Consider the following 12,211-nt stretch of genomic DNA (forward strand, 5'->3'; position numbering starts at 1 on the left):
GAGCCAACCGGCCAGGGCCTGAATTTTATGATGAATAAAACTTGAGTTCAATAACTTTATGTAATACATTTTTTTTCAAATTTTGGGCCCTAAAATTAAGGTGCATCTAATACATGGGAAGATACAGTATGTTTTTTTCCTCTTTAAGTATCTTTGGAAAATATTTGTGTTGGAAAGTGTGCCCTGGCCAGTTGACTCAATGGTAGAGCATCAGCCTGGCATGTGGATGTCCTGGGTTCGATTCCTGGTCAGGGTACACAGGAGAAGTGACCATATAATCTCTTCCTTTCTGTCTCCCCCCTCTCTCTCTCTCTCTCCCCCCTCCTCCTTTCTCTCTCCCCCTCCCTCTTCTTTCCCTCTCCCTCTCCCCCTTCCTCCTTCTCTCGCTTTCTCTCTCTCTCTCTCTCTCTCTCTCTCTCTCTTCCTCTCCTGCAGCCATGGCTTGATTGGTTCCAGTTCATTGGGGCTGGGTGCTGAGGATGACCCCATGGAGCCTCTTCCTCAGGTGCTAAATATAGCTTGGTTGCGAGCATGGCTCCAGATGGGTAGAGCATCAGCCCCAGACACGGACTACCTGGTGAATCCTGGTTGGGGCACATGTGGTAGTCTGTCTCCCCTCCTCTCACTTGGAAAAAGAAGGAAAACAAAGAGAAAGTAATTGTTTACTTCTTTATCTTCTCTATTATTTACTAATAACATAAAAAATGTAATTCTTTGTTTTCTTTTTTATTTTTTAGTGGCTTACAGAAGAGATGAAATGTGGTCCGAGGGACGACATGATTATGAAAGGGTTCCGAGAGAACGAGCAGCTCCTCGAAGTCACCCCAGTGTAAGTTGCTTCTACATGTAGCATAATCCCAAACCTAGAGTCTATTAAATTCAGTACACCAAAGCCAGGCCTCTTAACAAAATTTTCAAGTGTTGAAAATTTACCTTTCTTGGTTGAAATATAGATAGGTTAAGTTTTGTTGTTGTTTTTTTTAAGATTTTTTTTTTTTTTTTTTTACAGAGGCAGAGATAGACAGGGACAGACATACAGAAATGGAGAGAGATGAGAAGCATCAATCATTAGTTTTTCGTTATGCATTGCGACTTCTTAGTTGTTCATTGATTGCTTTTTCATATGTGCCTTGACCGCAGACCTTCAGCAGACCGAGTAACCTCTTGCTGGAGCCAGCGATCTTCGGTCCAAGCTGGTGAGCTTTTTTTTGCTCAAGCCAGATGAGCCCGCGCTCAAGCTGGCGACCTCGGGGTCTCGAACCTGGGTCCTTCCACATCCCAGTCCGATGCTCTATCCACAGCACCACCACCTGGTCAGGCTTAAGATTTTATTTATTCATTTTAGAGAGGAGAGAGAGAGACAGAGAGAAGGAAGGAGGAGCTCAACTCCAATGTGTGCCTTGACCAGGCAAGCCTGGGGTTTCAAACCACAGACCTCAGCGTTCCAGGCTAATGCTTTATCCACTGCGCCACCACGTTTATCTTTTAAAAGTTAAAAGTTTGAAAGTAAAGCCAACATTTTATTTATGTAGAAAACTTACAGTTTATATTTCTTGCATATATTTCTAAAATGAAAGATTTATATTGAATTTAATTTGTGAAGATAATTTTAGGTTTGAAAAAGGTGAGTTCATCAGTTAACAAAGAAGTATTTGTGCACCTGTTCCTATTTTTTGCTGTCATCTGTTTTTCTGTGTTCTTAAAAATGTTTGCAAACTGGATATATGAAGTTCTAAAGTAGGAGCAGCTCAGGGATCAGCAGGCTGACAGCTTCTGGTATGCTGTCCTATGGCTTATCTCTGTGGCTCTGAGAATAGGAAATTTTGAGCCAGGTCTTTTCTCAAGGTTCTTGTTGTTTTGCTTATTACTGTTTCCCTAGTAGTATATCGAGTACCTGGCACATAGTAGGAGCTCAGTGTTTATTGAATGACTATATGCACTCTCCAAAATCCTATATAGAGATCCAAGGGAGGGTTTGGGGAAGGTCAAGAACCATCAGTCTTATCTGACCAGGCAGTTGCGCAGTGGATAGAGCATCAGACTGGGATGCAGAGGACCTAGGTTCAAAACCCTGAGGTCACCAGCTTGAGCGTGGGCTCATCCAGCTTGAATGCAGACTTACCAGCTGGAGCATGGGATCATAGACAGGACCCCCTGATCGCTGGCGTGAGTCCAGGGTTGCTGGCTTGAGCAAGGGGTCCCTCGGTCAAGGCACATATGAGAAAGCAATCAATGAACAACTAAGAAGCTGCAACAAAGAGCTGCAATGAAGAACTGACGCTTCTCATCACTCCCTTCCAGTCTGTCTGTCCCAATCTGTCCCTCTCTCTGTCTATCACAAAAAGAAAAAGAACCATCAGTCTTAAACTTTTGCACAGGCCCAATTTAAGCACCAGGAGATTGGGCTTCTAGCCATGGTGTATGGCAGGGGTCCCCAAACTACGGCCCGCGGGCCGCATGCGGCCCCCTGAGGCCATTTATCTGGCCCCTGCCGCACTTCCAGAAGAGGCACCTCTTTTATTGGTGGTCAGTGAGAGGAGCATAGTTCCCGTTGAAATATTGGTCAGATTGTTGATTTAAATTTACTTATTCTTTATTTTCAATATTGTATTTGTTCCCATTTTGTTTTTTTACTTTAAAATAAGATATGTGCAGTGTGCATAGGGATTTGTTCATAGTTTTTTTTATAGTCCGGCCCTCCAACGGTCTGAGGGACAGTGAACTGGCCCCCTGTGTAAAAAGTTTGGGGACCCCTGGTGTATGGCTATATTATCAGTTCAGTTGGCACCATCAAAAGGCACAAATATTTGTTTATATATTAGTTGTTTATTACTATATAGTTAGGTAAAACATGGGTTCTTAACCTATTTTGTGCCATGAATCCCTTTAGTCTATGGATGAAGCCTATGGATCCCTTCTCAGAATCGTGTTTTTAAAAAGAGACCACTTATATTTGTAATGTTATATATAATTCTTTAGTAGGTCTTTAATATATCAAGAGCTAGTGGTAGGGGTTTCATTGCTATATATTCAGTGTAGTGATGAGTGTAAGTGATATCTTGAGATATTTGCAATAGCAGTAACTTATATAATAATATCTGATTTCTGTTATTGATGAAGCCACAGACACCGCTATTGCTATTGTGTTTGTTGCTTTAGGTGAAAAATATTTAAGTTTGATTTTATATTTAAATCTGATTTCATTGACTCAACTGAATCCTTGGATTAAAGTATTTTAACTTTTAAAGTATTTTAATTTGATAAGTAACACTAATATTTGAAATGTAAGTCAATAAAGTTATTATTTCTGAGTTTGGATTTAATAAAAACATAACTTAAAAGTTTTTAAAATATTTGATTATGATGCAGAGAATATCTAATGTTATTTTTAAAACTGTATTGGTGTATCATAATGACATGTGCAAGAATGTTCACAAGCAGCATTATTCATAAGAATTCCAAAATGGCAGCAGTCTTAATGTTCAGCAGTGGAGTGGATAAATTAATTTATAATTATACAGCAATGAGTATGAATGGAATTTTACCATATGCAACAATATATAGGAACCTCACCAACATATAATTGAAAGGAAGAAGCCAGGCACAAAAGTATATTCTGTGTGTTTTCTTTTATATAAAGCTGTAAAACAGGCATTACTATCCAGGAAAGTGATTACCTTTGGAAGACAGAGATAGTGACTGGGAAAAAACATAGGCAGTCTTTTGCCTTGTTAGCAGTGTTTGGTTTCTTGATTTGGATGGTCATTATATAGTGTGATTAACTTGTGAAAATTTATCCAGAAGAGCATTTATAATTTGTGTGTGTGTCGTACCTCAATAAAAGTTTCACTTAAAGTTTGGAAAAGGCATATTATTTTTTCCTAAATATAAAACTAATAATTCTTTTAAAAGTAAGAACTCACTATCATTAGTGCCTGGGATAGAGAAAGATAATATAGTACTGTTTTATTTTTTATATTTGGGTTCTGTTCTCTAACAGAAAAGCAATTTTACTGCATATATATATATATTTTTTTTTATTCCTTTGCCCTGTTCATTTCCAATTCTGATACATCACAAATGTTTTTGAGGAAATATTGGATATCATATATTGTGGCATGAAGGGGAGATCTGGGAAGGTACCTACTCTACTAGTATGAACTCGTTAATTAAAACAAGCTATTTTGGTGCTTTGATGAGCCTGGAAAGGCAATTTGACACTCATATATTTTGGTACCCATATTCAATCACACTGAATTTGACTATAGGAAAGCTTATCCTCCATGTACAACTTGACAAATGTACACTCATTATTTTAGCACTTTAGAGCAGTGGTCCCTAACCCCCGGGCCGCGGACTGGTACCGGTCCATGGGCCATTTGGTACTGGTCCGCAGAGAAAGAATAAATAACTTACATTATTTCTGTTTTATTTATATTTAAGTCTGATCAATGTTTTATTTTTAAAAAATGACCAGATTCTCTCTGTTACATCCGTCTAAGACTCACTCTTGACGCTTGTCTTGGTCACGTGATACATTTATCCATCCCACCCTAAAGGTCAGTCTGTGAAAATATTTTCTGACATTAAACCGGTCCGTGGCCCAAAAAAGGTTGGGGACCACTGCTTTAGAGCACTTAAAAATTACTTCTCTATCAGTGTTACTTTTATAAGGTGCTTTTATAGAAAAGTTTATTTTTTTATTGATTTTTAGAGAGGGGGAGAGAGGAAAAAAAATAAGTGGGGGAAGAATCAAGAAGCATCAACTCATAGTAGTTCCTTCCTGTATGTGCTTTGACCAGGCAAGCCTGGGGTTTTGAACCAGTGAAACACTGGTTGGCAAACTGCGGCTCACGAGCCACATGTGGCTCTTTGGCCCCTTGAGTGTGGCTCTTCCACAAAATACCATGTATGGGCATGCAGGTACACGTGGGGATGTCGGTCGGTCTCACAGCTGAGTGAGCCAGTAAGTTGTGGAGTGAAAGAAGATGTAGTGTTGAGGATTGAGAAAGGCATGTTGAGATGGTTTGGACATAGAGGATGAATGAAAGGAGATAGACAAAACAAGTATACAAGACGAGTGTGGATGGGAGAGTTGGAAGGGTTGACCTCAGCGAACGTACTTCAATCAGATTGAGGACGTTTTTAGCAAAGGCCAGCTTAGGAGTACCCTAATTAAGTTAATAACAGTGTACCTACCTATATAGTTTAAGTTTAAAAAATTTGAGTCTCGAAAGAAATTTCAGTCGTTGTACTGTTGATATTTGGCTCTGTTGACTATTGAGGTTGCCAACCACTGGCCTAGGAGATAAAGCCTAACGAGGCACAGAGAACCTGTATGTAAGCATGTGCATTACTCCTTTGGGAGGAAATCGGTTGTTGCAGAACATCTGCATTTAATTTCTAGATGTCCATCGGGTTATTATTTATATTTACTGGTTGATTGACTTTGGAGACAGGAGAGAGAGAGAGAGAGAAGGGTGGGAGTGGGGGGGGGGTGCAGTGGAAGCCGCAATTCCTAGTAGTTTCTTCTCATATGTACCTTGACTGGGCAAGCCCAGGGTTTCGACCAGCAACCTTAGCATTCCAGGTCGACCTCTGTCCACTGCGCCACCACAGGTCAGGCAAGGTCTTTATTTTTAAAAGCTTACTTTTTACTATTTAACTTACAATTTTGGTGAGCTTGATTGTCTCATTTCTTAGTCTTTATCAAGTTTTGTGACAGAATGGCTTTTAGATGCTACTATACCGGTGAGTGTTCAGTTTGGGAATTCATCTTGTTAACTTGCTGGAGAACAACAAATGCATACTATGGAACATTTATTTTAATGAGTTACACCAGGGGTCCCCAAACTTTTTACACAGGGGGCCAGTTCACTGTCCCTCAGACTGTTGGAGGGCCTGAGTATAAAAAAAACTATGAACAAATCCCTATGCACACTGCACATATCTTATTTTAAAGTAAAAAAAAACTTGAACAAATACAATATTTAAAATAAAGAACAAGTAAATTTAAATCAACAAACTGACCAGTATTTCAGTGGAAACTCTGCTCCTCTCACTGACCACCAATGAAAGAGGTGCCCCTTCCGGAAGTGCGGTGGGCTGGATAAATGGCCTCGGGAAGCCGCATGCGGTCTGCGGGCCATAGTTTGGGGACCCCTGAATTACAAAATAAAATGTCCATTTTCCTTTTTTTTTTTTTTTTTTTTTTCGAAGTCAGAAGCGGGGAGGCAGTCAGACAAACTCCCGCATGCGCCCGACCAGTATCCACCCGGCATGCCCACCAGGGGGCGATGCTCTGCCCATCTGGGGCGTTGCTCTGTTGCTACCAGAGCCATTCTAGCGCCTGAGGCAGAGGCCACAGAGCCATCCTCAGCCCCCGGGCCAACTTTGCTCCAATGGAGCCTTGGCTGCGGGAGGGGAAGAGAGAGACAGAGAGGAAGGAGAGGGGGAGGGGTGGAGAAGCGGATGAGTGCTTCTCCTGTGTGCCCTGGCCAGGAATCGAACTTGGCACTTCCACATGCCGGGCCAATGTTCTACTGCTGAGCCAACCGGCCAGGGCCAATGTTCATTTTTTTTTTTTTTTTTTTTTTTTTTTCTTTTTTCTGAAGCTGGAAACAGGGAGAGACAGTCAGACAGACTCCTGCATGCGCCCGACCGGGATCCACCCGGCACGCCCACCAGGGGCGAAGCTCTGCCCACCAGGGGGCGACGCTCTGCCCCTCCGGGGTGTCGCTCTGCTGCGACCAGAGCCGCTCTAGCGTCTGGGGCAGAGGCCAAGGAGCCATCCCCAGCGCCCGGGCCATCTTTGCTCCAATGGAGCCTTGGCTGCAAGAGGGGAAGAGAGAGACAGAGAGGAAGGAGGGGGTGGGGGTGGAGAAGCAAATGGGCGCTTCTCCTGTGTGCCCTGGCCTGGAATCGAACCCGGGTCCCCCGCACGCCAGGCCGACGCTCTACCGCTGAGCCAACCGGCCAGGGCCCAATGTTCATTTTTTTATTGGCATATTTTAAAATGGAGGATGTTTCATTTCAGAATTTTTAGAGGTAATGTTTGGGAATTAGGATCAAAATACTAGCAGCATATATTCTGGGCATTGTAATATAATTGGTATTGAAGCCATCCTGTCTGCTTCTGCCTGCCTTCTTCTGGTCCTTTAACAAGCACATATTAAGTAAAAGATAAGTGGGGGTTTTTTTTCAGTGTGAAAAAATGCAAAATTTTAAGTGTTAATTTGCTGAATTTTGATTTAGTAATTTTATTTTGGAACTGCCCTAGTAGGTGTTTTACTTTTTTTTAAAATTTATTTTAGAGAGAAGGGAGATGGAGAGGGGCTGGGGAGGGGCAGGAAGTATTAATTGCCATATGTGCCTTGGCTGGGCAAGCCAGGGGTCTCGGAAGAGGCAACCTCAGCATTCCAGGTCAATGCTTTATCCACTGTCCCATTACAGGTCAGGCTGGTGTATTGACTGACAGAATTGCAACAACTTAACTTTATTTATTTATTTTTTAATTTATTGATTTAGAGAGAGAAACAAACATCAGTTTGTTGTTCCACTTGTTTTTGCATTAATTGGTTGATTTTTGTATGTGCCCTGACCAGGGATTGAATCTGCAACCTTGGCATATTAGGTCGATGCTATAACCAACTGAGTCATGTGGCCAGGCCCCAACTTAACTTTCTTTTGTTGTCATTATTTCCAGAGAGATGTAATTAATTCTTGGCTACATTTATAATAATATGTCCTAATTTTCTGCGGCAGTTCTAGTTTAAAATATTTGATGCATTTCCAGAAGGCATTGAAATGACCCATATTATTTCACTGAAAATTCAGCAAGTGAATTAAACCACTTAAGTGCTACAATAAAAATGCTTGTCACAAAATGACAGAACAGAGTGAAGAATCCTCAGACTTATGAAAGCAAAAGTTTACCAGCCTTGTGTAGTAGAATTTTTTAGTTAGATTTGGTTTGTTAGGAACTTATTAGTAAAGCATGTGATGCCAAAAACAATGCAAAATTAAGATAGCCAAGTAGAGTATATATATATCATGCATGTATGTGGTGCTTACTGTATGCCAAGTGATATTCCAGGTGATGGGAATAAAGCAGTGAATAAGATCAATAAAGTTTCTGGCCATGAGGCTTGCATTTAAAGTGTAAATTGATTGTGTTGGGAAGTAATAGCATTATTTACATGTGCCATTGTCTTTGATGAAGGGTTAGTGTATTTGGGTTGTTTTTGACTTTTAATAAGGGCAAAAGTTAAGTATATAAAAGTAGACAAAACAATATAATGAATTCCTCATGGACAAATCATTCCAGTGACAATTATCAACTAATGGTCTCTACCTTCACTACTTTCCTCCCTCTCAGATTATATTAATGTAAATCCAAGATACCATATTTCAAGTGAAAATGAATAGTTCAGTATGTGTCCTTAAAAGATCCCTAAAAGATGAGAATGCTGAACGGTGGGTGCTTATTATATATTAAAAATTTTATTTTATTTTTTAGATTTTTATTTATTTTAGAGAAGGGAGAGAGAGAGAGTGAGAGAGAGAAGGGGGGAGGAGCAGAAAGCATCAACTCCCGTATGTGCCTTGACCAGGCAAGCCTGGGATTTCAAACCAGCGACCTCAGAGTTCAAGGTTGATGCTTTATCCACTGCACCACCACAGGTCAGGATAAAATTATTTTATTTTACTTTATTTAAAAATTTTTATTTTTAGTGAGATGAGAGGAGGCAGAGACAGACTCCTGCATGAGCCCTGATCAGGATCCCCCAGCAAGCCCACTAGGGGGCGATGCTCTGCCCATCTGAGGCCCTTGCCCTGTTGCAGCTGGAGCTATTTTTTCCTGAGGCAGAGGCTATGGAGCTATCCTCAGTGTACGGGGCCACTTGAATTATTTGTCCATGAGGAATTCATTATATTGTTTTGTCTACTTTTTATACTTAACTGGGTCAATTGGAGGGGAGGAGAAGGTGGGGGAGCAGGACGGGAGGGGTGGAGAAGTAGATGGTCACTTCTCCTGTGTGCTCTGGCCAGGAATCGGACCCAGGACATCCACATGCCAGGATGATGCTCTAACACTGAGCCAACAAGCCAGGGCCAAATTTTTATATTAAATAAAATGTTTTTTGTATTAAAATACATGCAAAGTATGTTTTAATGAGTGGAGAGTAATTTTAAACACTAATCCTGATAATCTGTATCTAGGCTAATAGTTCCATATTGTTCATTTTTATTATCCTGTTATCCTTAAAAATCATTGAAGTTTTACATTATAAGTCATAGTTTTTTGTTGTTTTGTTTTCTTTTTAGAGAAAGGCAGGGAGATAAAGAAACAGGAACATCAAGCTGTTCCTGTATGTGCTGTGACTAAGTCATAGCTTTTATATTGCTCACAAAAATTAGGGAATATTTCAAAATGAATATGAAGCGATGAAACATCCCCTAATTTTTGTCAGCAGTGTATTTCTGGTTTGTATGTAATGATACCATTGTTTTCTAAGATATATTTTAAATGGAGATTCCAAACACATCACAGTACCTGAAGCCTTGTGTATCCTTATGTATTTTTGTTAGTATTTAGAGAGGGAAATTACATGTTTAAAGCTTAATGTAAAATTTGTAGAAGAATTTCAAACAGTGATGGTATTTTCCTTCAGGTCTGACATTGCAGGTAGTAGAAACTTCTATTTGAACTTTTTTATTTTTTGTAATTTTTCAAAGTGAGAAGGGTGAAGGGGGAGGCAGACAGACAGACACCAGCATGTGCCTGACTGGGATCCACCTGCACGCTTACCAGGGGGCGATGCTTGGCCCCTCTGGGGCCTGAGGCAGAGGCCATGGAGCTGTCCTTAGTGCCTGGGCCAACTTTGTCCCAGTGGAGCCTTGGCTGCGGGAGGGGAAGAGAGAGAGAGAAAGGAGGGGAGGAAGGGTGGAGAAGCAGATAGGCGCTTCTCCTGTGTGCCCTGTCTGGGAATTGAACTGGGGACTTCCACACGCTGGGCTGATGCTCTACCACTGAGCAAACTGGTTAGGGCTGTTTGAACTTTCTTAATAGTAAGCTTTGGAAAGAGAAATTCTGAAATCTTTGACACTCATCATAGGTTTTATTGGAAAGAAAAAGAAATCCATGAGTGGTGTGTCTGGATAAGATATGAACTATCTCTGAAAATAGTCTTGCTTTGTCACAAACTCCTATAGTCATTTTTATTTTCTTAAATCTTTTTATATAGCTAGGGAGTTTTCTTTAAGATTAGATCCTACACAACAAATATAATGTACTGATATTTGAATGCCTTCTCAAAACATAAAGAAAACATTAATCTGATCTTTATTGCTAAATACAGGAGCTGTCATTAGGAGTTTTTAAATTTTTTTCTATTTTTATTGATTTTATTAGGGTGACATCGATTAATAAAATTATGTAGGTTTCAGATTGCAGTTCTGTAGTAAATAATCTGTACATTGTATTGTGTGTTTACCATCTCAAGTCAAGTCTCCTTCCGTCACCATTTAGCCCCCTTTACCTTCTTCTACCTCCCCCCTCCTTTTTCACTTATGACTTGGTAAAAACAGGTTGTTAAATATATAATTGTGATTCAGGTTTAACTTCCTTGAAAGTTTTATCATATACATTCTTAAGTCCTGAAACAACTTTCTAGTGCTTGGGGGAGTTGAACAAAGGGACAGGCTGCTTAGCAAAGTAAGACACTCTCTCCATTCATAGACGTGTTTAGCATACTCACCCCACCATCCTTCCACATGAGCATGTGCAAACAAGCAGATTGGGGATTAGAATTTTATGATTTCTTAGAATTGGAGAAATCAGTACTTCTACTTTTGTAACAAATTTTGAATAACAAATTTTGAAATTGTAAATGCCATGAATAGTAATGTTGCTAATATTGACTTTTTGACATTTTTTGGAAGCCTAGCATTTGCTTAGATTTAATTGAAATCTCTGATAAAGATAGTGTTTAGAAGAAAGTGGACTGTATTTCAAGAAAACATATGAAATATATCTTACAATTAAATAGATAAAATATATCTAACATACGAAAGAAGGAAACCATCTAAACCCCTTGGAAAATAATTAGGTAGGTAATTTAACTGTCAGGAAGATATGAACTATTGATTTTATTTTTTCCCCAGCACATTAACAGATTTCCTACCTATTGGGAAGTTTGAGTAGGATGTAATAATTTACTAACTGAATAGTTGTAGTTATTGTAGCAGGAAGCGACCTGATGGAGGATAGACACTCAGATAACTTTTAATAAAGGAAGGAGAATTTATTAAAGCTGGCGGAACAGGTGGAGTTTGTAGCTCCAAAACACAGGCTCCCCAAAGTTGACTTTCTTACAGTTTATATACCTTTACAGTGTCTAAGCAATGTGCATGTGATTCCTTTGTTTAAGGTTTCCCAGGACTCCGAGAGGGGAGGAATAGTTTCAGTGGGGCAAGCAAGGGGGGAGGGGTTTCCAGATCACTGGCCATAGTTACATACAGATCCTGCTATTCTTGCTTTGTATTGTAACTATGGGATATAGATAATTTATCACTGGCTGACTTGGTTACTCCTGCTGGCTCCTTTCCCTTGTATTTTTATTTCTTCCTTCTCAGGGAAGAGGGGGCATGCCCCTCCTTTCTCATTCCCCCCATTTGAGACTTCAGAATTTCTTTTATACTGGTGTCTCATATTCTTTATCTGATCCCAAAGGGAAGGCCAGATAGTGGTGGGTAAAGTATACATGGGCCATTGTTCCTTGCTGTACTGTGGCGGCTATCATGTTCCTTTTGCTGTTCATTACTAATGGCAACAAACACAGACTTATTAAGCTAATTCTAGGAGTAGTAAGACTGCTCCTATTAGGATTTTAAACCTCCCCAAGGCTGAGAACCATCCCTTAGAAAGGTTACGGGGTTTTATCCATGCCAAACTTGCATGTGTGCCAGTTCTGTCATCTTCTATTTTTTATTTATTTTTTATACAGAGACAGAGAGAGAGTCAGAGAGAGGGATAGACAGGGACAGACAGACAGGAACGGAGAGAGATGAGAAGCGTCAATCATTAGTTTTTCGTTGCGACACCTTAGTTGTTCATTGATTGATTTCTCATAGTGCCTTGACTGTGGGGCTACAGCAGACTGAGTAACCCTTTGCTTGAGCCAGCGACCTTGGGTCCAAGCTGGTGAGC

The 12,211-nt window shown here is 40.3% G+C and overlaps 1 protein-coding gene across 9 annotated transcripts in view; it reads left to right on the top strand.

Moving 5' to 3' along the window:
* PPHLN1 (periphilin 1) overlaps positions 1-12,211 on the top strand; it is a 185,469-nt gene that overhangs the window by 24,197 nt on the left and 149,061 nt on the right. For all 9 annotated transcript variants that reach the window (XM_066258133.1, XM_066258139.1, XM_066258136.1 and 6 more), the window contains one exon: positions 738-829. In XM_066258133.1, the coding sequence (XP_066114230.1) occupies positions 738-829 (92 nt within the window). The remainder of the gene's footprint in view (positions 1-737; positions 830-12,211) is intronic.

This window comes from Saccopteryx bilineata, chromosome 2 (genome assembly GCF_036850765.1).
Source record: "Saccopteryx bilineata isolate mSacBil1 chromosome 2, mSacBil1_pri_phased_curated, whole genome shotgun sequence".
Lineage (NCBI taxonomy): Eukaryota > Metazoa > Chordata > Mammalia > Chiroptera > Emballonuridae > Saccopteryx > Saccopteryx bilineata.